Source organism: Pan paniscus, chromosome 12, assembly GCF_029289425.2.
Source record: "Pan paniscus chromosome 12, NHGRI_mPanPan1-v2.0_pri, whole genome shotgun sequence".
NCBI classification, from domain to species: Eukaryota; Metazoa; Chordata; class Mammalia; order Primates; family Hominidae; genus Pan; species Pan paniscus.
The window spans coordinates 15,322,981-15,350,967 of record NC_073261.2 but is presented as its reverse complement, the minus strand read 5'-3'; the positions used below and the strand labels follow the sequence as shown (position 1 = coordinate 15,350,967).

Genomic DNA, 27,987 nt, shown 5'->3' with positions numbered 1-27,987 from the left:
TCACTGTGTGGCTCTGACTTCCCAGTCGTTGCAAGTTGCTGACCACAGTTCTAAGCTTCACTTCCTCATAGAACATATCTCATTCAAGGAAGAAGGAAGATAAAGGACCATCTATATGGCTCTTTATTTTATCAAGGTAGAAAATCTTTTCCAGAAGTTGTTTCCAGATCGACATCTCATTTGATAGGATTAAGTCAACGTGACTTAGTCATGTAAGAATAGAATGAACATAATCTTAAACCAATTGGATTCATCAATTGGGGAAGGGCATGTTGACTTCTCAATGAAATCAGGGTTCTGTCAGTAAGGAAGAAGAAGAGATGGCAATTGCATGAACAACCAACAGTGTTCACCATATACTTCTCTCCTCCCTTTGACATCACTTTTAGGATTTTATCTACTACATACCTACTGATGTCTTTCATATCTATATACAGTTATTTTTCTGAGTTCTAGATAGGTTATCATCTCCCCATTGTACATCTGCAATTGAGTGTCCTTCTAGTAGCTCAAATTACATGCCTAAAATTTTACTCATCATTCATCCTGGAATGGAGAAGACCTCCATATTTCTACCAAAAATATGGTTAAGATGCTGCCACTCATCCAGTCTCCAGTACCAAGAAACAGGGTCATCTTAGACTACTCCTTACCCAAATCTACCACACCTAATTCCAAGATCCCTTGATTTTAACCTTGATTTTCCAACTAAATATATCTTGCATCCATGCTTTGATCTATTAGTTGTTCTTTTAAAATTCTCTTTTATATATTTTTTAACATTTTTAAAAATTTATCTTTTGAGACTGGGTCTCACTCTGTTGCCCAGGCTGGGGTGCAGTGGTGTGATTATGGCTCACTGCAGCCTCCATCTCCCAGGCTCAAGTGATCCTCCCACCTCAAGCCTCCCAAGTAGCTGGGACTACAGGTGTGTACTACCATGTCCAGCTCATTTTTTTATTTTTTATTTGTAGAGATGAGATCTCACTATGTTGCCTAGGCTGGTCTTGAACTCCTGACCTCAAGTGATCTTCCCACCTTGGCCTCCCAAAGTGCTGGGATTACAGGTCTGAGCCACCGTGCCTGGCCTATTAGTTGTTTTTAATGTAGCTCTGTATGTGTGAGTTTGTATAAAGATGGGAACACATGTTTTGTGTATGTGTAATGTGAGCTTTAAGTGAACCCGGAAATATTATCATTCTTAATGCCATTTATGCATACTGGCAGCTAACAAAGAGGAGAAAAAAATATAAAATCTTGGTTTGATTTTATAAAGTAACACTAAATACAATTATTTATGTAAACATTTACCATTTGTCCCTAATTACAATGCAGTAAAATAATGATTAAGACAATGAATAACTATGTGTCAGAGAATTTTGTTGCAAGCTTTATTTAGTTATGACTGATAACACTCTATCAATCACTATTGTTGATAATAATGTAACATTATGGTCTGATCACAATTTTTAGAACCTAGAAGAAACATTGATTACATTCCAGAAAAGAAAGTTTTGATAACAGTGGTCTCATGGTTGTCAAAGTTGAGTTCATCTAATTTTAGCTTGTAGGACTTGATTGCAGGTGGAATTGAATGAAACAAGAATGCCCAGGTAAGTTTAATGGCAAAAGAGTCAAAGATCGGACCAATTACCGGCTCAAGGTAATTAATGTACATTTATTATATGATTACAGGTCTCCCAAGTACTAGAATGCAGAGTTTCCTGGCTATGGGATAAGCACAACTTGGACCAAAATGCCCTGTATTAATGAAATCAAACTTACTCATCCCAGAAAACACTGTCTGCTATTGTGGAGGATGCCTGGTCACACTCAGAGGATGAAGGGGCTCCCATAAATATAATACGTTATAATTATCTTAAATATATTTATAAATACATATATAAATAATAATTAAAAAATAACATTTCGTGCTTTGCCTTCATCTTGAGGCTCGGCTTCAAGAAGTATTTTACCAAAATGACCTCCCTGATTAGCATAAAAAACTGTTGCGGCAGGAAGGCTTAGGTATTATTCCCTCCATTTTGAAAATGATAAAACTGAGGTCCCAGAAACTTATGCTATTTGATTAAGAGTTCATCAGCAACTTAAAAGTAGAAGGCAAACAGTTGAAATGAAATCATGAAATCCTAGGTCTGTGGCTTCTTGGTTCAACTGCTATTGTGCATATTTCTTAGTTTTCTTATGCCTTAATTTGCCCATCTGTAATATGGGTAGAGTCTTTTTGGTAGCCATAGTCAGTAGCTCTGGTCCTCCTAAGATTGTTATGAAGAATAATAATTAAAATGATTGGTACTATGCAAAATATAGGGTGTTCTTTAAATAACAACATTATATGTTAGTGTTGGTTCCACTCTTACAAAGAGTGTAAACATTCATTTAGAATTACAAGGCTCAGTACATGCTCAGCAAATGACTAACAGTAAAGGATTTAGCTTCTTCATGTACATGGTACATATGAACTGTCAACACTGCACAAGTGAGACAAGTGAGACTCCAGACCTAAGCCTGGTTTTCCAGTATCTGAAAGTCAGTGATAGAGGGTGGCCCCCCTGCCAAGCACACCCAGTAGTCTTGCTTTGTGGCAATAAACAAGTTTGGATGGGCAACTGATGTGAAATAGTTCTTAGTGCCGTGAGTTTCCCAGAAGAAGAGGAGGTTGGTCTCACTACCTGTGATGGTTTTGGGTATCTCAGGCATCTCCTATGAAGAAAAGAAGAGAATTCTGTTAGAGAACAAGATGTTAGAAAAAGGACTGAAGCTCAATCCCTTAGCATTTGGCCTTCACGAGAAACAGCACTTTAGGACTATGGTTGTAACGTAATGCTATAGGCTTTTCATTCATTTGTTCATTCAGCAAGCATTTATTACATGCCTAGTAGATGTGTGGCCCAGTCTATTAATAAGAGTTGATTTCCTTAGTTGATTGGAGAGAGATCTAAATTAGTTATGAAGATTGTCAGTGACACTAGTATCTTACTGTATCCAGGCAGGTAGGAGGGAAACATTGTTTCTGTCCTGCCTTCAACATAGGCCTAAGACATTTTGCATCAAATCTGAGCACTACAGTGATTCTAAGCCCCCTAAACATTTTGATCTCCAAGTGAACAAATCATACCTTTGGGAAATCAATTTAGCATTTAGATGACATTTATCTCAGTATTTAAGTCAACAATTGAAGGTTAAACACACACACACACACATACACACACACACACACACAAAATTCCTAAGTATATCAGTAAACTCTTTCAATATACTCTTTAGAATGTACTTTTCTTGTGAGTATAAGTAGAATTTAACAATACTTTTATGGAAAAAATAGATTTCAAATTCCAAGTTGAGATGCTTCTTTCCTACTCTTTTAAATCTAAAGCAAGTAAATATACTTTTGAGGCTTCCTTGGGGTTTCCAATGTCAGCAGGATTTATTTCCCAAACCTATTCCTCTCCTACTTTTTCCCTTCTCAGTAAATGTTGTTTCTCCTCTTCCTTCTGTTGGTTCTGTCTCCAAAATATAACCCAATTCTGTCTGTTTCTTTCTACTTCTTTTCCTTACCCCACCCCCATGACTGCTGTGAAACCTCCTCATTGGACTTTCTGCTTCTCTATTGCCTTCCTTCTGATCTGTTTTCTATTTTAGGAAATATAAGTGAGGTCAGGCCATTGCACTGTCTGAAACCCATTAATGGGTTTTCATTGTACCTCAAATGAAATCCAAATGCAAGCTCTGCAAGCACTAGTCTCTGCATATTTTTCCTCCTTCTCAAAATGCCCCAGTTCCAAGAATGCTTCTTCTGATCCTTGGAGCTGTCCTTTACCATCTTGAAGTTGTAGGGCCTGGGTGCATTCAGACTCCTCTGAATGTCCTACCCAAAACCCCACAACCATGACCCGCCCCCTCCCATCGGCAGCTCTCATCTCACAAGGGGCTTTGTTTTTACCACTTTGTCTAAATAGCACTCTCCCACTTTTCTCTATCTTAGCACCCTATTCATTTTTTTTTTTTTTTTTGCAGCATCTTGCTCTTTTATTGGTTGTTTGGGTTGTCTGTTTTCCATATCCTCCAGAAGACTAAGTTCTATGAGACTAGAGGCTTTGATGCACCACTGTCTACACTGCTGTTGGCACTATGCCTGAAAAATAGAAGCCTCTCAGTGAATAATGCTTGTTGAATGAGTTCATGAATGAAGCTACTGCCCTACTCTGTAGACATCACTTGATCCAGGTAGAAAAGCACAGGCAGGCACATAAATTCTAGTTGGGAATAGAAGGTCTTGGATTATATACTTACAAATTGAGTCACCTACTTATCAGTGGAGAAAACATCTAAGGCTGTTGTGTGTGTGTGTGTGTTTGAGGGGGAAAGTGGTAGTGGAGACAGGACTGGGACGAAGGATAATGCTGACATCAATGCAGAGAGAGGGGCACTGGAAGCAGCAGGCCCCATTTTGGGGCTTGGCTCCCAGCTTGTTGCTTTGTGCCCATTGGCAGGTGATTAATCCTCTCTGATCTCAGTTGGCTTATTTGAGTTTCTTGGAGGCAGGCCACATTGTCCTAATGTCTAGTATTGTGTAGGTCAGATAATAGATGTCAGTAAAGATCAATGGAATAAATGGATGCTCTGGGATGGGAGGTGAATAAGGTCAGGCAGGGAAAGGAAAAAGAAAGAAGGTAATTTTCCTCTTACTCTCTGTTATATTTTCTCATAGATCCTGCCTAGGCATGCCTCTGGAATTGATGGGAGTGGGGTGGGCAGGTGGGGGCTGTGGTAGGAAGGAAAGAGGACGGTGTCACCTTGTTAGAGGTGTCTGCCTATTGGGCTTATTTACAAACATATGAGATGTAAATGAAGGTAAGTTGGAGACAAAGGACAACTGACCTTCAGCAGCACTGGTTGGTCTTCATCTTGGGCAGTCACATACAATTGAGTTTTTGAGATTCTTAGAATCACGGTAATTTTAGCATCATCCTTTGATGACTTATAAGCACCCATGTCAAATTTCACTGGTGAAGAGAAGAACCAAAAAGAAAGTAAATTCATTGTATTTGTATAAAATCAAGTGTTGATGTAGATTGTGTGTGCATGGTGTGTGTGTGTGTGTGTGTGTGTAGTTAGGTCCCCACCTATGGTGTAAATACCTGGAAGTCAGGAATGGAATTCTATACATCTTTGTGTCCTTCACAATGTCTTCCACACTCACTAGGCAGGTAAATACTTGGTTAATGTTCTTAGAATTTTCTACGTTGAATGAATCCTTGGGGGCTGAATAAGTGTTGAATCTCTTATAATTTCATTAGTGGGATAAGACCCTGTAATTTGCTAGATCATAAGTTCATAATGACCTAACATGGAGGGGTTTAGGAAGCTGATACACTCATATGTTGCTAGTGATACTGAAAAGTAGTTCAGTTTTTACTTACAGAATAATGTTTAATAAGAGCTGTCAAATTGTTTATGCCCATTGATCTAGGCATTCCTCTTTGGGATGTGCTCAAAGAAATTACAAGATAGGAGAAAAAACAATAATATATACAAAGATATTTGCAATCAAGCTATTTAGAGTAAACCCAAGGGACCAACATAGCAACCTGATTGAATTGTCTAGTGATATTAAAAATGGCAAATACATATACGATGTCAATATTGGGAAAATTGCAGAAATAATATTAAGTAGGAAAATAGAACACAAAATAATTTGTAAATGTAGAGTTGAAAGCATGTTAGCTGAAGTGCATCCAATCAGAAAAAGTCTTGCTTGTTTATTGCAAAATTGCCTCTCTGGACCTTTGAAAATATGTATACTGTTGAAACTAAAACATGTCTGCCATGAAAATTGGATGTGTGTGATAAAAGTTTTTGGACACTAAACTTCATCCTTTAAGCCATATTTGTAGCTTGTTGGAGGTTTTGCCTCACAAATATGTTATCAGAGATAATAAAGACCTTCCTAGTTTGGTGTTACTTGTGAGTTTGATCAACAGACTTTTTAAAGGAGAGTGATTGTTCTTCATTGGCTTCTGGGTAAATCTGAGTAAATCATTTAATATGTCTGACAGTCAGTTTCCTCAGTTTTAAAATTGAGGGTAAGAGTGTCTGAAAGAACCAAAGAGGTAGTACATCAGCTAGCTTTGTGCACAACCCTTTACTCTCAAAGATAGGAAACTTCTCTCTTGTGGAACTTCCAGATTTAGTTGAACCTTCTGCCCTGGCTTGGGATTTTTATGGGGGTGCTGTGCTTCAAGCTATTCTAGAAGAATTGTGCAACCCAGAACTCTGAAGAGGTATGTTTTTTGCAAGCAGAAAGATTGAAATAAATAAATAAGTAAATGAAAGGAGGGGAGGATGACAGAAATGTCTGGTGCCATTTTAATGTACCTGCTTCATCCAGATTATGTAATGCAGCAGCCGTGAGGTACTGATCATTGGCTCGAATTATACTTTGATTGAGGGCGTCATTCAGGATGAATTCGTATTTGATGATCCTCATAAAGTTGTATTTCACATTGCTCAGGAAGCTAAAAGGTGCTGACCTAGGCTTGATGATTTCTAAAACCATGATCACAAGTGCAGATTAATGTCTATGTACAAACACAGATGATATACACAGTCTAGTACAAGCAGGGAAAATAGTTCTGGAGGGGATATTAGGAATATTCCAATCCAGATGAGGAAGCAAAGAGAAGTGAAATCACCCAGTCAGCAGAACTGGTTTTCTAGGATTATCCTTGTTGTTGCTTATGTGCTTCTTTTTAAACTTCAATTCCTCAGGCAATAGTTTCATTGTTTTTAGAGACTATTTGCGCAACTTTTTCATTTTTCATTGTTTGGGTGTTTCTAACTGACAAGGAAGACTACCGGTATTTCCCGTCTATGTTTTCAAACGAATGCACTCTGAGAAAAAAATGAATGCATTAAAAATAATTATATATGTCACAGAGAGTGCAGACACACCACGTTTCTGCAAAGTGGCACATATCAATAGCGTCACAAATCCTCATGGCTCTGGGAAATTCTACTTCTAGGAATATATTCTAAGGAAATAAAGGGTGAGAGAAATGAATATTTATTTATACAGATGTTCATTGTTGCATTGCTTATAATGGTGAAAAACGGGCACTCTAAAATGTCCTCAATACATTGCTAAGTAAGAAAAGCTGGATATAAAGTTGTAAATAGTGTGGTCTTGATGTTAGACATATTTGTTCACATGTAGGTATGTGTATAGCAAAGATTTTAAGGAAACATACCATAGTGCTGGCAGTAGTAAACTCTCACTGACGATATGAGTGATTTTTATTTTCTTATATTTTGTTACATTTTAAAACCTTCTAGGTGAACACGCGTTATTGCTTAGGTATTATCTTAAAAACAGGAATATTGGGTTTATAGTTCATGTGGAGGCTTGTACAGTAAAGGGATGGAGGAGAAACCATGATTTTTTTACTCAGGTAGAACTGTATTAGATTTGAGGCTCTCCCACTTACAGATGTATGCCATTGGGCAGTTTACCTATCTCAATGAGCTTAGTTTCCTTTTATGTAAAATGAGAAGGTAAGATTCTTGTGAGGTTTAGACATAATCCAGTCATTAATAAATTAGTATTGCTGGTAGTATTCATATAGGTAGTAGTAGTAGTAATAATAATAATAATAATAGGCCGGGCACGGTGGCTCACGCCTGTAATCCCGGCACTTTGGGAGGCCGAGGTGGGTGGATCATGAGGAGATGGAGACCACGGAGGAACCCCGTCTCTACTAAAAATACAAAAAATTAGCCGGGAGCAGTGGCGGGTGCCTGTATTCCCAGCTACTCGGGAGGCTGAGGCAGGAGAATGGCATGAACCCAGGAGGCAGAGCTTGCAGTGAGCCGAGATTGCACCACTGCACTCCAGCCTGGGTGACAGAGCCAGACTCCATCTCAAAAAAATAAAATAAAATAATAATAATAATGATAGTAATAGCTAACATTTATTGGGTGCTTACTTTGTACCAGACATTATTCTAGTCCAGAAGTTAGGGGATGTTGACTCATTTAATCTTTATAACAGTCAGGAGGGCCCAGCTAGCTCAGTCTGTAAAGCCTGAGACTCTTAATCTTTACAACAATCCAATGAGTGGGGGATTCTGATTATCTCCATTTTACAGTAGAGGAAACTGAATCACGGAAAGATTATGTAACATGCCCAAGGAGGCACAGTTAGTATGAGAGGAACATAGCTCGTAAGTGGTCTTATTACTGCTTTCTCCTGAAAGGCTAAAAGTCACACGACCTTTACAATATGGCTAAGAAATAATGGCTGTGAGCAAGTATTCTCGATTCAGGCCACTGCTCATTTCTCCCTCCTAGAGAAGAATAAAAATTAATTTTCCTCTGTATAGTTACCAGACTAATGCTTGGTTGTATTCTTGTTATTCTGACTCCACGTTTAATTTTCCCCTAAATTCTACTGTCCCTACTTGCTTAAAACTGTAAAAGAAAGATATTATTGTGCTTGACCCCTTACCTTCCTCTGAGTCATTGGCGATGGCCTCCAGGTCATCATCAGTGATGGATTGGCTTAAACTCAACCGTCTCTTCTTCAGAACCTTCCCGTTGGTCGCTACTACCACCATGCTCTCCTTGAAGGTAAGCTTGGATGTTTTAGAGGTTTCAGAGATACTCAGAGACACAGATTGATCCATGCAGCCTTCATGGAGTGGGCCATAGCTTACATGATAGAAGGATTTCTATGAGGAAGGAAAACAGAAGCTGAGAGGCTGTTCATGGTCAGGGAATGAAAGTTCTTTCAGTAGGTGCTGTATTCAACAGAGGTAGTGAGGAGGATCTCCATTCTGGTCTTAGGTAACTGGTGTTTCATTAGGCTTCCCTCCCTCTCTCCCTTTTGTCTCACCTTCCTTCCTCCTTCCGGATAAAAAGATGATTTTTTTAGGAAGACTTTTTCATTTATTTGCATGCTCAAAAATGAGATGTTGTAACTAAATAGGTTAACAATGATTGTAGTGAGTGGTAGCTTTCCAATTAGTTCCCTCTCAGGAGGTTAAAAATCTGCTTAACAATGCTCAAAATATTTTAGAAATACTCCTTTGGGGACAGCTTTTAAAGCCAGTACTGAAGACATACTAGGCAGTACTTATAGTGTCTATTTGTGGTCTCCAAACACAATAACACAGATTGATGAGTGGCTGTAGACTTCTCACTTTCAACTGGCTTGCTTCCTCTCTCTCAGCTTCATGTTTGGAGACTTTCTCTAACCTCTGATGCTGGTGTCAGAGAAGACAACCACAACACATCACGTTAGGAGACAGACACCTGGTGAAGCGGCCTGCGGGGCCTTTCTCAGGATGGCATAACTAACATCCTGATGAAGCCTGCCCCAGGAGACTCCAGTTCTCAGGGATTTGGGATAGTTCTGCTCTATTCTGGGAGAAGCCAATGCACATCAACTATTAGTTTAGAGAGGCAGCTGGTCTCACTTATAATGAAAGACAGGTCTCTGGACCTCTAGTGAGGGTAAAACAAAAGTATTTAAGATTCAAGTCATTGCTGTTCTCTTTGGATGAAGAAACCACTGTGTAAGAATAGCAGTTCCATGAGAATTACAGTCATTTGCTTACCTGATTCAGAGACAGATGATCAATGGAGGAACTGTCTTCTTCATTTTCACTGTCAAAATAAGACGATGAGAATGTAATTGTTGTTATTTCAGTGTGGTCTCTGGCCAATGTACTTTAATGACCATGATAGTTGTGGGTCACACACATACACATGGCCATTACTGTCATCTTTGAAATTTAAGGACTTCTACACATACACATAGGTAGAGCAATTCATATCTTACTAATCTGGAATTAGTAGTCATCAAGACAGGCTTTGAGCTTTACCTGTACTTTATCTGTAAAAATTGGACTTGGCTAACAAATTGAAGAGCTTTAATTGAAGTTCAGGGAAGAATGTTAAGCTCCTTTAGAGAAAAGAAAGGTTTTGAAGCACTTCATTTTTATTTTAACCAAATAGATTATATGTTACACATTACTTTCATGTATTCACTAAAACAGATTTCATAATTTATACTTAGTAAAATATCCAGGCAAAATTTTGACAGCCTAGTTTGTGTTAGTATTTACTACAGATAATGGAAACATCATGTTAGTTTAATATGTTCCTTAGTTTTATCTTTGTGTTCATTTACCTTTCTTCTACATCTGAGTGAGATTTGCCTGCATATGTGAGTTCACATGCCCAGCTTGCTGTGGAGCCATTTCCTGTTCCTGAATGAGATCAAGTTTTCCTGAGAATGGACCAGTAAAACCCATTCTTATATCAGGGCATGTGATCTCAACAGAGGCTGTGTCTAAGTTGATGCTGATATTCATGTAGGGCTCAGCAGCCCTCAAAAATAATTTTTCTAAAATGGCAGTCTCCCTGCCAATGTAATCTCAGTTTAACATACTGAATGCTTAGTTTTTCTGGGTCTTCTCTGAACCTGCTCTGACTTCAGGACTAGTACACATCTCTACAGCCTCTGCCGGCCTGCCCCCATGCTGGCCACTGTTATGCCTAGCTGGATTCTGGTGAGCCTTGAAACCCTCATTAAATCACAAGAGATAAATCTTACTCCTTACCTGTAACAGTTCTTCAGGTCTTCAAACATGTCTGGAACTTTGGCCATCTTGACTTCTGCAACAGAGAACACCAGCCACCATCAGCTCAGCCAGCCTCTAATCCAGATATCTGTGAGGGGAGCCCCTCCTCTTTGTGCTTCCTGAAAACTTTGTTGAATGTCCACATTCAGCATTTTCTCCATCTTCTAGCTCCTTTGAATTAGTTTGCTATGTACCTGTCTCCTTTATTAGATCGTAAACTTCTTTTAGAATGTTTTATTTATATTGGTATTCCTTATGTGCCCAACCTAATGTATTGCACAGAACAGGCATTCAATCAATGAAAGTTTGAAGAGGTTACAAAAACACCACAAGAATAAGGTATTTGCCTTACACAGAGGTAAGAGAGAGACAGAGTTAGAAATGTTCAATTTTCTCCTAATAATTTTGGATAGTAGAGATTCCCTCCCATGAGAAGCCTCAGTTGTATTCACCCATGCCCTCACAGGAAACTAGTTCTGCTGTCCCTCAGTAAAACGAATCAGTCCTTATCAGCAAAATGAGAGCATCATTTTCTGAAATCTGACTGTAATTCTAGGTCACATACCAAACCAGGGAGGGACAAGAAAAGAAAGGAGAGGCTGTAGCTTTAGAGAAGGCAATGTGAGAGAAAACAGTCAAAGAGAAAAACAACAACAGAAAATACTTTAATAGCCAGAGATGTGAGGACAATACCTTTGCTGACTCAAACGCCAATGAAATGACTCCCTCTCTGGCTGGCAGCTTAAGCCTGAGTCAGTCTTCTTCGCCTTTTGTAATTGTCTTAAGTAGGCGTGGCTACGTGGCTACAAGTGCGTCGTCAAAACGGGGAATTTACAGGGAAGAATTCAGTTTTGTATTTTTCTATGTTCATTCAACTCGATACTGGCTAAAATAGTGAAAGATGGCATAGCTGATATTATTGTTGTTTGCAGATATTCCAGAAGTTATTGATTTGGTTCATTTATTCACCCCTTTGCTTTATAAGATGACAAACATGTAGTCTTAGAAAAAGGGAAGCACAGGAAACTTATCAAGTTTCTAGGAGGAAGGGAGAAATCGTGAAATCCGAAGTCAAGGGGCTAGATTTGGAGAGGAATTTATTAATAATAATAGTTCTAATAGTAGCTGTAGTTGTGTTCTGGCTGAATTTGTTGACTGTGCTCCAGGGTGAATTGGCAGAATACTTGGCAGCTCCTGGCAACTTTTGAGGGAAAATGAGCCATCTTTTCTGAAGAGGGAAGTTTGCTTGATTAAGGCATAAATCACCTCAGAGTTTGGGGTGACAAGCTCCTGGTTAGGGCAGGGTAGAGAAGAGAACAGTGGTATTTGAGCACAAAGAAGTCTGGATCCTCTTACTCTTCTGAATATTGTCAACACATTTCCTACAGAGGGGATGGAGCTTCAGGAGAGAACTCTCCACCCTGGCCCTGTTACAGTAAAGTAGCCCTCTACCAAGGACCAGAGAGAAGCCTGGTCTTCTGTAGGATACGCCCAAGGTGTGTCTTCTGTAGAAGAAGGTGTGTGCAAGCCCTGGGAGGTATGCGTAAGGCCTCAGCCAGAAGCCAGTGGCTAAGTTTGGGAATGGAGATTGGGAGAAAGGAAGGCATGGATTTTTACATATGAGACTTCATTGGTGTTGCCTGGTTACTATTATTAAAGAATTTCTCAGCTTTTATAATTCCTGTGGCCAGCCTAGTTCAGGTGGTAGAACACCAGACTCTTAGCAAATGAATGTTTTGGGTTCCCAGTTGGAGTTTAAGCCATGTATATTTTAAATAAAGGAAATGAACTAGGTGTGATGGCATGCCCCTGCAGTCCCAGCTATTCAGGAGGCTGAGGCAGGACAATCACTTGAGGCCCAGAGTTTTAGTCCAGTGTGGGCAACATAGTGAAGCCCCCATCTGTAAAAAATAATAAAAGCAAAAAAGCATGGATCTGGGAGGAAAGCAGCTTGTGTGAGTTGGATAAAGTATTCCCTCTGTTCCTGTTTAATTGTAAATAATGGGGTTGGTTAGGTGTCATAAGGTCTATTGCAGGTGCAAAATCTCTTATTCTGATTTAATGCCAGTCTAATTCTCCTGGTCATAGACCTGGTGCTATAATAGTTATAACAGGAGCCACAGAAATAACCACACTTGGATGTAAGCAATGTAAGTGTAGCACCAGACTAGGGTAGAAGCTTGGGTGTCTAAGGATGAATCCTGAAGCAACAGTGATGCCAGCCAACTGGCTACATTTCTGCTTACCTTGGTTCCTCCTTAGGCAACACAGAAATGTTAATCCTGATTAACCCTCTCCTCCTGAGAATCTTGTGAGGGCTATTGCTAAGGAACAATTGCAAAGCACATTGTGAATGTGAGCTGCTATGGAGATGCAACTAAACAAAAATAATAACAATGCTAATGATGGCTTCAGTCACTCAAGAACCTGTATAGTCATCATTATAATGCCTTAGTTCACCAAAGAAAATATAGTTCTTATGAAAATACTGGCTCGAAAGCTTCAACAGGGATAACATTTTCAGGTGAAGGCCACCATTGAAAGCCTGAAGATGTTTAGCTTCTGGGAGCAATGCATACCATCTCTTTGGTAATCCAGGAAAAAACCCTGGTTCCACCAACATAGGCAATACCTATCCTGGTCCCATCCTCACTCCTCTGTTGTAAATAATTCCCCAAAGGTGGTTGTTGAATTTTTCAAAGAGAACTTGGTTAAGAAACAGCCAACTTGGGTTAGAATATCACCCAACCTTTTCCTTCACATGATCTTCTTGTAAATTGATTTTTAAAGGAAAACTAGGGTGGGTGAGGTTCAGAGAGAGGTGGGTCCTTGCATTGTTTTGAGGAGCCCGCTTTTCTGGGACTGTGAACAACATTCACCTCTTCTAGGGAAAGGACAGTGGAACGTACTGGGCAGGGCTCTACTGGGTAGATAGTGGAACATACTGGGCAGGCCTGTGGTGTGTGCGTTGGGAGCCATCCTATGACAGGGACTTTGGGTGACTTCAGGCACCCACCTCTCGACTCTGAGGAAGCCTCAGAAAACCCTTAATGAGTCACTGTCATCTAAATCATTTAGGAAAAAAAAAATTATTGTGCACTTATCCTATGCCATGGGTTTTGCTAGGAATCAGCAGTTTTTTCCCATGATCCACAAAATCAGATATGCAAGGTGAGATGATCTATGTTGGTGGGTGACTGGATATGTTTTATAAGATTGGAACTTGTGGGTCCAAAGAATCACTGTGATGCCTTTCATGTGACAATTGTTTTATAGTTTACCTGCACTGTCTCACTGCCTCCTCACTGCACCTACAAGAATTAGCTGATACTATCATCTTTCATAGCTGAGGACCCTTGAAGAGGTTAAGTGACCAACTCAAGATCACAAGACTGATGAAACCAGTGCTTGAACTCAAGCTTCTGATTCCGAGTCCAATCTTCTCTTTCCACTGCATAAAGATACTCGAGTCTCTTATCACCACCAACACCAAGTGATGGCTTATAAAGATCATCCTTAGGGTCTTTCCCCCTCAAACGTGCTATCATTCAGTAACTCTAGGATCCTTGTTAAAAACAAAAACAAAAACGGGGGTTGGGGAGAAGGGATTGAAATAACTCCTCTCCCTCTCTTCACCTCCTCTGATGAAATCTGATTTTATTCTGTGATATGTAAGACCTGAATGAAGGTGACTGAAGTAATTGGGTACATGGTTAGTGGTGGAATCCGGATGTGAACCTGAGTCATGGTCTTGCCATTGTTCCTTGAAGACAGGAAATATTTGTAAATATATTTGGAAGCAACTTTAAAATTGTTGCATGTGGTTGGGTCTAACAGAATCACTTGAATGAAGAGAAAAACATAACTTTTTCCTGTGAATTTTCAGGGAAATGCAATTATTTCCTTTCACGTGGTATAAAAGCTCTTCAGAGGAATAAAGCATGCATGAGCCAACACATGCAGAGACAATTGAGCCTTTAGTCGCAACTCATGCTCTAGTTATAATGTGTTTTTAAATTCCATGTTAGCTACAGAGAAGGAGGAAAGGACTTAACATAACAGCCTACCATGTTCAAGGGATTATAATACGTTATCTCATTTAATCCTCTCATGAAACCTGTGAGGTAGATGTTCTTATCACATCTTACAGAAGAGGAAGTCAAGGTCCAGAGAAATTAAGCAATCTGCCCAAGATTGCAAGGTTACCAAGTTTCCTAAATGGGATCCAGACACCAGGGCATACACTTCTTCAACCATGAGGATGTCTCTTTTCCTTAATGTAGCTGCTTCCTTTCCTGTGTTCTTTTAAATTAAGTTTTAATTATTCTGCTTTATCTTAGTTTATTGAAGGTCCCAGAATATGTTAGAGAAGGATGCATGTCGGAGACCATCTAGTTTAGACTCTTACTTTTATAAAAGAGGAAACAGGGTACAGGGGAAGTATGGCCCGAGGTCACATGGAGAATTCATATGAGAGTGTGAGGTAAAATTAAAACTCAATTTCTTGAATTCTAGTTCAAAGTATCCTACTACTTAGTGACCCTGGTGCATTAGTGAAGAGAGAAAGAAAAGAAGAAATAATCTCTAATGGCTTCTCACCCATAAGTATAAAAGGAGTGGCTGGGTGCGGTGGCTCATGCCTGTAATCACAGCACTTTGGGAGGCTGAGGTGGGTGGATCACCTGAGGTCAGGAGATCGAGACCAGCCTGGCCAACATGATGAAACCCCGTCTTTACAAAAAATACAAAAAATTAGCTGGGCATGGTGACAGGCATCTGTAATCCCAGCTACTTGGGAGGCTGAAGCAGGAGAATCACTTGAACTCAGGAGGTGGAGGTTGCAGTGAGCCGAGATCATGCCATTGCACTCCAGCCTGGGCAAGAGTGAGTCTCCATCTCAAAAAAAAAAAAAAAAAAAAAAAAAAAATGTTACAAAGAATGAAACCCCGTTAAGTAAGTAAAATCAGCTATGATTCCTGCTATCCTGAAAGCTGACGGTGAAGACCTTCATCAACACTTTTCTAAATGAGTAGATAATTACAAACTGAGATAAGCACGGTAAGGGCGTGTGACATAAGCACATGTCTTAGACTGGGAGTGGACAGTTCAGTGGAGAGCAAAGAGGGAAAATTCCAGTCTGAGATAAGTCCCTGGGGGTCAAAAAGGGTGGAAGTAGGTAATTGGGAGTCTGGAGCTCAGAGAGAGGAGGGGGAAGGAGTGAGGGGTATAGGAGTGGAGGGTGAGTTGGTGAGATAAGGATGAGGAGGAAAATAAGAGCCAGGTAGTCATGGCCTTAGGTAGGCTCCATAAAGTCTTTACTCAAAATTTAATGGGAAGCCATTAAGAGTGGTATGTATTGGTGACACAATCAGCTTTGAGCTTTTAAAGGATCACCTTTGTGTTTGTAAACAATTTCTAGATTTTAAAGCAGTAGACAAAGGACAGAGATTATATAGAGAAATGAGAAAGCTTCCACAAAGTGTACATGGAAACCAGTCTTTCTGCCTTAACTCAAACTGTGTGATGAAGGCAGCAAGTGCTTGGGAGCCCAGAGAGTCAAGGGATGGCCATGGCTTGGAGGATATGGAGCAATTCAAGTGGGCTAAAATCTGAAGTCCATAGCAGGAAGGGACAGCTTCACGTTCAGTCAGCAAATTTCTATTTAGCTGCAATTACCTCTTCACCTTAGCTCACCTGTTCTCTGATGGATGTGCTTTTTTTGTTTGTTTCTAAATTCCCTTTTCCTTTTCTCTGGAGATGGGTGATTGATGTAGTCTGGGTATTTGTTCCCTCCAAATCTCATGTTGAAATGTAATCCCCAGTGTTGGAGGTAGGGCCTGGTGGGAGGTGTTTGGATCATGGGGGCAGATCCCTCATGAATAGCTTGGTACTGTCCTCTCAATAGTGAATGAGTTCTCCTGAGACATGGTTGTTTAAAAGTGTGTGGCACTCCCCCATTGCTCTCTTGTTACTGCTTTCGACATGTGACATCCCTGTTCCCCTTCGCTCTCTGCCATGATTGGAAGTTTCCTAAGGCTTTGCCAAAAGCTGAGCAGATGTGGGTGCCATGCTTGTACAGCCTGCAGAACTGTGAGCCAAAATAAACTTCATTTCCATATAAATTACCCAGCCTGAGATATTTCTTTATAGCAACATAAGAATGGCTTAATACAGGCCGGGCATTGTGGCTCACGCCTGTAATCCCAGCACTGTGGGAGGCTGAGGGGGGTGGATCATGAGGTCAGGAGATTGAGACCACCGGCTAACACGGTGAAACCCCGTCTCTACTAAAAATACAAAACATTAGTCGGGCGTGGTGGCGGGCGCCTGTAGTCCCAGCTACTCTGGAGGCTGAGGCAGGAGAATGGCATGAACCCGGGAAGCGGAGCTTGCAGTGAGCCGAGATTGCGCCACTGCACTCCAGCCTGGGCGACAGAGTGAGACTCCGTCTCGAAAAAAAGAAAAAAAAAGAATGGCTTAATACAGAAAATTGGTACTGAAGAATGGGGCATATAGCTATAAAGATATCTAAAAATGTGGAGTCAACTTTGGAACTGGGTAACGGGCAAAGATTGGAAGAATTTAAAGGGCTCAGAAGAAAACAAGAAGATGAGGGAAAGTTTGGAACTTCTTAGAGACTGGCTAAATGGTTGTGACCAAAATGCTGATAGTGATACGGACAATGAAGTCCAGGGTGACAAAGTCTCAGATGGAAATGGGGAATTTGTTGGGAACCGGGGCAAAGGTCACCCTTGCTGTGACTCAGCAAAGAAATTGGGTGCATTGTGTTCATGTCCTGGGGATCTGTGGAAGTTTGAATGTAAGAGTGATGACTTACGGTAGGGTATCTAGTGGAAGAAACCTCTAAGCAACAAAGTGTTGCTTAGAAATTTCTTTCTTTCTTTTTTTTTTTTTTTTGAGCTGGAGTTTTGCTGTGTCGCCCAGGCTGGAGCGCAGTGGCGCAATCTTGGCTCACTTCAAGCTCTGTCTCCTGGGTTCATGCCATTCTCCTGCCTCAGCCTCCCAAGTAGCTGGGACTACAGGCGCCTGCCACCATACCTGGCTAATTTTTTAGTATTTTAGTAGAGACGAGGTTTCACCATGTTAGCCAGGATGGTCTCAATCTTCTGACCTCGTGATCCACCCGCCTCGGCCTCCCAAAATGCTGGGGTTACAGGCATGAGCCACCCCGCCTGGCCTGCTTAGAAATTTCTAAGCCAGGATATGGCCTGTCTGCTTCTAACAGCCTGTGCTCAGGGGTAAAGAAATGACTTAAAGTTGGAACCTATGTTTAAAATGGAAGTAGAGTCTAAAAATTTGGAAAATTTGCAGCCTGGCCTTGTGGCAGAGAAAGAATCCAAGTAGGCTGCAGAGCAATCATTGCTAGAGAGATTAGCATGACTAAAAGGGAGCCAAGTGCTAATATTCAAGACAATGTTAAAAAGGCCTTGAGGGCATTTCAGAGATCTATGAAGCAGCCCCTCCCATCACAGGTGCAGAGGTTTGGTGCACTTGGCCCAGAGGTTTTATGGGCCAGGCCAGGGCCACACTGCTATGCACAGCTTTGGGACACTGCTGCCCGCATCCAGGCCACTCTGCTCTGGCTCCAGCCTTGGCTCAAACGGACCAAGATAGAGCTTGTACCACTGCTCCCGAGGGCACAAGCCATAAGCCTTGGTGGTTTCCATGTGGTGTTAAGCCTGCAGGTGCCCAGAATGCAAGATTGAGGGAGCTTGGGCACTTCCACCTAGATTTCAGAGGATGTGTCAGAAACCCTAGGTTCCCAGGCAGAAGCATGATACAGGGGCAGAGCCCTTGCAGGGAACCTCTACTAGGGCAATGCCAAAGGAAAATGTGGGGTTGGAGTCCTCACACACGGTCCCCACTGGGGCACTACCTGGTGATACTGTCGGAATGGGGCTGCTGCCCTCCAGACCCCAGAATGGTAGATGCACTGGCAGCTGGCACCCTGAGCCTGGAAAAGCTGCAGGCACTCAACTCCAACCCATGAGATCAGCCACATGGGCTACTCCCAGGGAAGCCCACAGAGGCAGGGCTGTCTAAGGCCTTGGAAGCCTACCCCTTGAACCAGCTTGCAGGACATGGAATCAAAGATTATGTTGCAGCTTTAAGGCTTAATGTCTTCCCTGCTCAATTTCAGGCTTGTGTGGGACCTGTTGCTTTTTTTTTTTTTTTTTTTTTTTGTCGGAGGTGTTTGAACCAGAACAATTCCATCTTGAATAGGGGCTAGGTAAAATAAGGCTGAGACCTACTGAGCTGCATTCCTAGGAGGTTAGGAATTCTAAGTCACAGGAGGAGATAGGAGGTCGGCACAAGATACAGGTAGCGAAGACCTTGCTGATAAAATAAGTTGCAGTAAAGAAGCCAGCCAAAACTCACAAAGCCAAAATGGTGATATGGTTTGGCTCTATGTCCCCACCCAAATCTCATCTCAAATTATAATTCCCATAATCCCCACATGTTGAGGGGAGGACCTGGTTGGAGGTGATTGGATTATGGAGGCAATTTCCCCCATGCTGTTCTGGTGATACTGAGTGAGTTCTCATGAGATCTAATGGTTTTATAAGTGTTTGGAAGTTCCTCCTACACACATGCTCACACTCTCTCCTGCAGCTTTACGAAGAAGGTACTTGCTTTCCTTTCTGCCATGATTGTAAGTTTCCTGAGGCTTCCCAGCTATGCAGAACTGTGAGTCAATTTAAACCCTTTTTCTTTATACATTACCAGTCTTGGGCAGTCCTTTACAGCAGTGTGAGAACTGCTGGCGATGAGAGTGACCTCTGGTTGTCCTCACTGCTCATTATATGCTAATTATAATGTATTAGCATGCCAAAAGACACTCCCACCATGACCCAAACAGTCATGCCTGTGCCGGTCTCAGCACCATGACAGTTTACAGATGGCATAGCAACGTCTAAAAGGTACCCCATATGGACTAACAAGGGGAGGAACCCTCAGCTCTGGGAATTGCCTACCTCGTTCCCAGAAAGCTTGTGAATAATCCACCGCTTGTTTAACATATAATTAAGAAATAACTATTAAGCATCCTTAGTTCAGCAGCCCAAGCTGCTGTTCTGCCTATGGAGTAGCCATTCTTTATTCCGTTACTTTCTTAATAAAATTGCTTTTACTTTACTGTATGTACTCGCCTGGAATTCTTTCTTGTACGAGGTCCAGAGCCCTCTCTTGGGTCTGGATCGGGACCCCTTTCTGGTAACATTTTGACCAATTTCTCCCTTCTGGAATGGGAATGTTTACACAATGACTGTATCACTTTTGAATCTTGGAAGTAAATAATTTGTTTTTGACTTTACAGCCTCATAGGTGGAAGGAGCTTGACTTGAATCTCAGATGAGACTTTGGACTTTGGGACTTTTGGGTTGGGGCTGGAATGAGTTAAAAGTTGGGGGGATTATTGGGAAGGCACAATTTTATTTTGCAATATGAGAAGCACATGAGATTTGGGGGACCAAGGGTGGAATAATATGGTTTGGATGTTTGCCCCCTCCAAATCTCACATTGAAATGTAATCCCCAGTGTTGAAGTGAGGCCTGCTGGAAAATGTTTGGATCATGGGGACAGATCCCTCATGAATAGCTCGGTGCTGTCCTCTCAATAGGGACTGAGTTCTCACAAGACCTGGTTGTTTAGAAGTGTGTGGTACCTCCTTCCTCACTGTCTTGCTCCTGCTCTCACCATGTGACATGCCTGGCCCTCTTTGCCTTCTGCCATGATTGGAAACTTCCTGAGGCCCTCACCAGACACAGATGATTGTGTCATACTTTTTTTATAGCCTGCAAAACCATAAGCCAAAATAAACTTCTTCTCCTTGTAAATTACTCAGCCTTAGGTATTTCTTTATGGCAACACAAGTATGGCCTAATACAGTGATGAACAGGACTGCTTCCTCTTTTTCTTCTTTTTTGGAGACCTGTCCTTCTTTCCCTCTTCATGGATGCCCTTTAAAAATCAGAGTTCCTCAGAGAGCTTCCGGTGTGGCAGTCATGTCTGTGCCTGTCTCTCACTTTTCTTCTTACTAATTCTGGTTATCTCATCAAAAGTGCATTTTTAAGAAATTCCCTTTCCTTTTGAGTCATTTTCTTTAGTGGAGTCAAGGTTATCTCTGGTCTGAGCTTGTTTTTCAACTTCCAGGAATAGCTTGTATTACTTTTTTCAGATTCTAAAACATGTTCATTAAATTTTGCTGAGGAAATATAAAAATATAAAGAAGAAAAGAAAATCTGCAATTTAATAACTAGAGATAATCATTGTTATGACCCCATTGTCTTTTCTTTCAGTCTTTCTTTTTTTCAAGGCATATATAGATTTGTTTTTAGACAATTAGGACACTAAAAACTTTTTTTGATATTTGCTTTCCTGAAATCTAGAGAACATACATGTGGTAGGCAGTGCTCACCAAATACCTGCTCATTTGAGAGATTACTCGATTAATGTCTGTCTTCATTTCCTGGTCTCCCTTGCAGTTTAGACTGGGGACATGTGTTTTTTTCTGGCCAGTGAACTGTGAGAGGAAGTGATAGATGAGGTGTTACGTGTCTTGGCTGATGCAATCAAGGGCCAGTGTATGCCTGTGTCACATAAACTTGCCCTGATGCAGCAACTTTGGAAGTCACGTGTTCTAGAGAATGTGCTACAAATGAATTAGGTGTGGTTGCAAATGCATGAGAATAGAACGACCTGTATTAGATGTAGTAAGTCACTGAGATTTCGGAATTTATTTGTTACTGTAGTATAACCTTTATCTCAAATTCCTCTTTCACAAATCATTTTCTTCTTGGACAGAAATATGCCTAGATTAGCATTCCTCTGTCATATTCTCTACCTTCTGGGAGATGAACTTTCCAATAAGACAAACCCAGAAACTAATCAGATGCTTTCATGTTGGCCAAATTTGGATTCCAGATTAAATATAAATTAGCTGTGAAAATAAAATGGCCAATAATAAAGTTGGTACTGTTAATATCCCAGATACAAATCATGTAATAAATATATTACTAATCTAACATTTATATGGTGCTTTACAGTTTTTCAAAGCATTTTTCATAAACATAAATATAAGCATTCAATCTGATACAAGGCTTTTTATCCATTGCAAATAGTCAACAGTGAAGTCCTATGCCAGTGCACAGTTCTCTCCTTCCTCCTTTTGGTGTGAACTCCTGGCTGCAGGGGAGGAAGGGACCCTGGTTAGGGCAATTGTGGCCTCAGACTGGGAGTGGCAGGTGTGGCATACAATGTGGCTGGAGACGCAAGAGAGGCTTGGATCCTCATCCTGGCTCTGATCCTAATGAGCTACGTGACCTCTGGCAATTCCCACATGTCTCTGGGCTTTCCTTATCTATGAAAGGAGGAGATTGGACTGGCTAACTACTGGGGTTCTTCCAGCCCTGTTCATTCAGTATTTCATGACTACCCTGAACATGACCATGTTTTGCTTCATGGCACCTCTGTGCTCTTGATAGATTGTGTTTGGTTGCTCAGGACCCATGCTAGACACATTCTCCTCAATAGATCTTTGTCTCATGCACAGTTGAGTTACATATACATACATGCTACGCTCTTTCTGCTTTACTTCGATGGCAAATTTAACTTACCACCCTGAGTATAAATATAAATTTTTTCTAGTATAGAAATATGTAACAGTTGCTGATAAATTAGAAGGAAATGGCCATTTAGCTATGTGTGTTAAGTGATTATGACTTAGCTTTATTTTCTAGAAAGCTTGACATACCTGAAGGACCATTGGGGCCTTTGATGATCTTCAAGAAAAGGATGCTTAGGTTTTTGAGTTTGAAAGTCTGGACAAGTATTAGAGCATTTTGTTAAGAAAATGCACATCTTAAAAAAATATGATTATCGTTTTCCCTTTCTGTACTCTTCCCTCCATGGGGTCTTTGTGCTGCCCCTAATAGGCCATTCTATCCCATGCAAAGTTGCTCAAGGTACTGTGGCTCCCCAGGAGAGAACGAGCAGGATGAGAGAGTCTGAGCCTGGACTCAGGAGGAAGACCCAGGGCCTGGGGGGAGCAGGTATTCCTGTAGAGCACAGTTCCATGCAAACCTGCCTGGAGCCAGCTTGGTAACCTGTTTTACAACTCTGTCATGCATGAGGCACTGTGTTAGAAGCCCTGGGGAAAGAGGTGGCAAAGAACACCACTTGCCCTTAACAAGCTTTTAACTTGTGAGGAAGGCAGGTGGAGATGACTGTGATGCCAGCAGAATAGAGAAGTGTTATAACAGAAAGGAAGCAGAGGGATGGGGAGGGAGCAAGTGAGGCTAACAGAGTGAACACAGGGACGGTTTCTCAGACGTTGCTATGTGTTAGCTTGAAGAGTTAGATTTGCATAGTGGAGGGAGAATGGACATTCCAGGCTGAGGAAATAGGATGAGGAAAAGCATAAGACATACATTTCATATCTGTTTCTCCTACTTAACTTTTTAGAGCTTCCATTGCCTCATATGCAAACCTGGGATAGTAATTCTTGTTTTTGTTTTTTTTTTTTTTTTTTGAGACAGAGTCTCCCTGTCACCCAGGCTGGAGTGCAGTGGCACGATCTCTGCTCACTGCAACCTCCACCTCCCAGGTTCAAATGATTCTCCTGCCTCAGCCTCCCAAGTAGCTGGGATAACAGGTGTGCACCACCATGCCCAGCTAATTTTGTATTTTTAGTAGAGATGGGGTCTCACCATGTTGATCAGGTTGGTCTTGAACTCCTGACTTCAGGTGATCCACCCACCTTGGCCTCCCAAAGTGCTGGGATTACAGGCATGGGCCACTGTGCCTAGCCCTGGGATAGTAATTCTTACTTCACAGAGTTTTGGAAGGATGAGATTGTGTTTGTGAGACTCTTTGGTTTAGTGTCAGTTTCCTTTTCCTTCTCTCCAAATGTCCAGCCTTCCCCAATCTCTACACCTTTGCTCAATCTATTCTTCCTTTCAGATTTAGTCTCTCTCTCCCACCCATGGAATTTAGACCTTTCTTGGCCCTACTAGTCCAGGTCCTTCCTTGACGTAGGATGGAAAGCATAGATTTACTTCAGGGAATGTCAAATGTGGCTGGCCAAAAATAGAGTTAAAGCCCAATAAATTTGGAGTAGAATGCAAGCTTGTTAATAGTAGGTATAAAAGGCTGGAATAATTATTGAGGGTTATCAGTTCTTTCATTAATTCATTCACTGACTCCTTCATTCATAAAAGATGGGGATCTTTGATTCAGGAACATGCTTAGAGCTAAGGACTGTGTGGGAAATAAGAAAAGCATGGTTCCTAACCCCATGGTGCATCCCTACTAGCAGAGAAACCATAAATTACATGTATAATGATGGTTGGGTGGCACATCAGTCTGTTTGTGCTCCTATAACAAAATACCATGGACTCGGTGGCTTATGAAAAATAGAAATTTATTTCTCACAGCTCTGGAGGCTGGGAAGTTCAGGTGCCAGCATATTGGGTACCTGGCAAGGGTCTGCTTTTTGGATCATAGACCATACTTTCTTGTTGCATCCTTACACGGTGGAGGGGACAAGGGAGCCCCCAGGGGTCTCTTTATAAGAGGCTGCTAATCCCATTCATGAGGGCTCTGCCTCCCAAAGAGCCTTCCTCCAAATATTATCACAGTTGGGGCTAGGTTTTAACATATGAATTTTGGAGGAAGACAAACATCCCGTCTACAGCAGGTGGTCATTAAGAAAGGAGTAATACAGAGTGCTATGAAGATATATACTGGGGAGACCCTGATTAGTTTAAAAAGTCAGAGAGAGTCCCTGAGAAAGCAACATCATGAGTAGGAAGGGTAGGGATTAATCAGATGAAGGTGCAGGTAGAGATAGGGAGAGGAATTCATGTCTCAGGCAATGGGAACAGCACTTGCAGAGGCCCCAACACTAGAAGGACTATGGTGTGTTAGAGAACCTAAAGGAGGGCTAGGGAGGCAGAAGCCCAGAGAGCGAGGGGCAAGGGGCATGAGATGAGGCTGAAGAGATGGGCAGGGCCAGGCCATGGGCAACCTGTGAACATGTCAAGGGCAGTGGTTTATCCTGAAGGCAGTTTTGAGGTGTTTTAAGCAGGAGAGCAAGCACATCAGATTTGTATTTTAAAACAATCTATATACATCCAAAGGAGGGGGCAAATGTGGGAGAAGGTGAATGCAGTCATCCAGGTGAGAGCCGCGGGGATGTGCTTGAGAGATGTATCTTCTGGAGGGAGCAGCCAGGACACGGTGTTCTGAGGGGAAAATGCTTTGAAGTATGATGGGCCTGTGAGGCAACACCGGCAGGAGTCGCCTACATGAATTTAGAGCTCAGAAGAGGCAGATGGGCTGGAGCTAGAGATGCGGCTCCTCTGCAGTGCGAGCCGTGAGAGTGGGTGGGGTGGCCAGGGAGGGTGTGCAGAGCGGGAAGGCATGCCCAGCAGTTGACCGACCAGTGTTCACTCAGGATGGGGCAGATGAGGGCCCCGGGAAGCAGAAGCCGGAAGATGGGAGGGAATGTGGAGAGTGTGATGTCCTGGAGACAAGGGAGCCGACAGCTGTGGTTCATCCACGTAGAGATAAAATCGGTGTGGTACACACCTCCCTGTGAAGCCAAAATCATCACCGGCTCCTCATTGCTGCTGGTGTTCCTCATTGCTCTTTCCAGCAACCTCTGGCCTGATTTCAGTGCCTTCTCTTCAGTCATTCAGTGCCATATTCTGCCCCCAGCTCTTTCTCAACTTAGAGGAAAATAGTCTGATAAAGTCTTCGATGAAAAATTCCTAGAACCTAATGTGGTACAACTTACAGGCACTTATGTCTTTCAAAAGATGAGTTTGGAAAAAGCAAGGCCTTACCTTGGGCCTGGGACCTTTGCCAAAGTGAGGGCTATTGACCCACTGAAAAAAGTAAATGCATGGGCATTAGGTACAATGTAATTTAAAATTTTGAAAATTAAGATTAGGCATTGTAATATTTTATTCCATTAACCAGATGTGGTGATGCACACCCGTAGTCATAGCTACTTAGGAGGCTGAGGCAGGAGGATGGCTTGAGCCTAGGAATTCGAGGTTACAGTGAGATATGACTGCACCATTGCATTCTGGCCTGGGCAACAGAGTGAGACCCAGTCTCAAATAAATAAATAAATAAATAAATAAAATTCTTTATTCCATACTTGAAAGCAATGTTAAAAAAATCCATAAATCCAGTTCATACTAAAAGTAGAAGAGAGCAATAAAAGAATACATAAATGACAGACGGAGAGTCTGTCAGAGTAAGGAGAAAAGATTAGAGAGGTAGGTGGCATAGGGGCAAATTGTGCTGGGCCTTCTACGTTTAATATCTAGACTTTCATTAATGAGCAATGAGGAACCACTAGAGTGTTTTCAGCAGAGTAGTGAGGGGACGCAGAAGATTCTGACAGTGATGAACACAACAGATTACCACATGAAGTGAGTGAAGGCTGGGAGAGCAGTCTGCTGCTCCAAGCTCACAAAAGGAGAGCCTGGGCCAGGGGAAGCGGTGATGGGCCCACCAAACTGATGGGAGGGAGGGTGGGAGAATGGATCTGGGGAGGGAGGGCCATCTGGGTATGCAAGAGAGCAGAAGGGGGACTCTAGGGTAATATGAAGATCTTGACTCTGGACCACAGAAATAGAGAAGTCTAGAGGAGGAAATGGTTTGGGGTGGAAAATGATGCTTTGGGCTTTAGACAATCTGAGTCACCATATGGGGCAGGTTTAACAGATAAGTATTTCCCAGATTTCTCCATAAGTGAGTTCTGCTTTGTCTTTGGACCCTGGGAATTTCTATAGACCTGAGCCAGGGGCATGTCAGAGTTTGGAAAGAAGGAGTTCTTAGAAATAGATAGAAAGAGTGGAAGTGACACATTTACCACCTCCTGGGTTTGAGGAAGGAAACTGGGCCTTCAGACTCTTGGTCTCAGATTTCCTTGAATGTAGCCTGAATAAGGCAGTGGGTTGTATTTCAAAGCCAAACTTGCAGTATTTAAAACCAGAGGGGGAAAGCATGGGTTAATAAGTGCTATTTTGGAACCAACAAAGCATTTGAAAAATTAAAAAATAAAAAGGCAGCTGGGCGCAGTGGCTCACATGTGTAATCCCAGTGCTTTGGGAGGCTGAGGCGACAGGATCACTTGAGCCCAGGAGTTTGAGACAACATTGCAAGACTGGGCAACAAGCAAGACTCTGTCTCCACAAAAAATAAAAAAAATTAGTTGGGCATGGTGGTACATGCCTGTGGTCCCAGCTACTCCTAGGTTGACGAGGGAGAATCGCTTGAGGCCAGGAGTTCAAGGCTGTAGTGAGCTATGATCACACCACTGCACTCTAGCCTGGGTGACAGAGCAAGACCCTGTCTCTAACATAATAATCGTAATACATTTTTTTTAAAGTAAAAGAAAAGAAGGTCACACTTTCTCATACCAAAATAAATTCCAAATAAATTAAAGGCTTAAACATAAGAAAGTTAAACCATAAAATTACTAGAAGAAAATAAAGGCAAATATTTAGATAATCCTGGGGATAAATTTCTTTGGAATGAATTTCCTTAAGATGAATCTCTAAAAGTGAAATTCAGGGTTCACAGGTCTTTTCTTTGTCCTTTTCTTTTCCCTTTCCCTCTCCCTTTTTCTTTCTTTTCTTTTCCTTCTTTCTTTCTTTCCTTCTTTCTCTTTCTTCCTTCCTTCCTTCCTTCCCTGCTTGCTTGCCTGCTTGCTTGCCTGCTTTCCTTCCTTCCTTCTTTCTTTCCTTCCTTCTTTCTCTCCCTTTCTTTCTCTTTCTTTCTTTCTGTTTCTTTCTTTCTTCTTTCTTCTCTTTCCTTCCTTCTATCTTTCTTTCTTTCTTTCTTTCTTCTTTCTTTTCTTTCTCTCTTTCTCTCTCTGTCTCTCTCTCTTTTTTTTTTTTTTTGGTGAGACAGGGTCTCATTCTGTCACCCAGACTGGAGAACAGTTGCATGAACCTGGCTCACAGCAGCCTTGACCTCCGAGGCTCAAGCGATCCTCCTGCCTCAGTCTCTCAAGTAGTTGGGACCACAGGCACATGCCACCATGCCCAGCTAACTTTTCTTATTTTTCATAGAGACGAGGTCTTACTGTGTTACCCCAGGCTGGTCTCGAACTTTTGGGCTCAAGCAATCCTCCCACCTTGGCCTTCCAAAGTGTTGGCATTACAGGTGTGAGCCACTGCACTCAGGCCAAAGTTGTCTTCAATTGTAAGGTTTTTGGTACTCTATTGCCAAATTGTCCTCCAAAAAGGTTATGTCTTTTTACCCTCCTGCCAACATTATA

The 27,987-nt window shown here is 41.7% G+C and overlaps 2 protein-coding genes across 6 annotated transcripts in view; one reads left to right on the top strand and one right to left on the bottom strand.

The window, feature by feature from the left end:
• Nucleotides 1-27,987, top strand: part of IL36G (interleukin 36 gamma) — a 192,097-nt gene that overhangs the window by 10,029 nt on the left and 154,081 nt on the right. The window lies entirely within an intron of this gene.
• IL1A (interleukin 1 alpha) lies at nucleotides 681-11,432 on the bottom strand. Its single transcript, XM_003804504.5, has 7 exons — nucleotides 11,361-11,432; nucleotides 10,647-10,701; nucleotides 9,639-9,687; nucleotides 8,528-8,750; nucleotides 6,400-6,570; nucleotides 4,903-5,027; nucleotides 681-2,724 (listed from the first exon to the last, which is right to left on the bottom strand). Exons 2-7 carry the CDS (start codon nucleotides 10,691-10,693, stop codon nucleotides 2,524-2,526), a joined length of 816 nt encoding a protein of 271 aa, XP_003804552.1. The 5' UTR covers nucleotides 10,694-10,701; nucleotides 11,361-11,432; the 3' UTR covers nucleotides 681-2,523.

What these genes read in the sequence shown, in the direction of transcription:
- IL1A (XM_003804504.5), bottom strand. Translation starts at nt 10,693, where the DNA reads ATGGCCAAAGTTCCAGACATGTTTGAAGACCTGAAGAACTGTTACAG. An exon ending in GACCTGAAGAACTGTTACAG is followed by an intron (nt 9,688 to 10,646) that starts GTAAGGAGTAAG and finishes TTATTTTGACAG; the next exon opens with TGAAAATGAAGAAGACAGTT. An exon ending in ACATAATCTGGATGAAGCAG is followed by an intron (nt 5,028 to 6,399) that starts GTACATTAAAAT and finishes TCTCTTCACCAG; the next exon opens with TGAAATTTGACATGGGTGCT.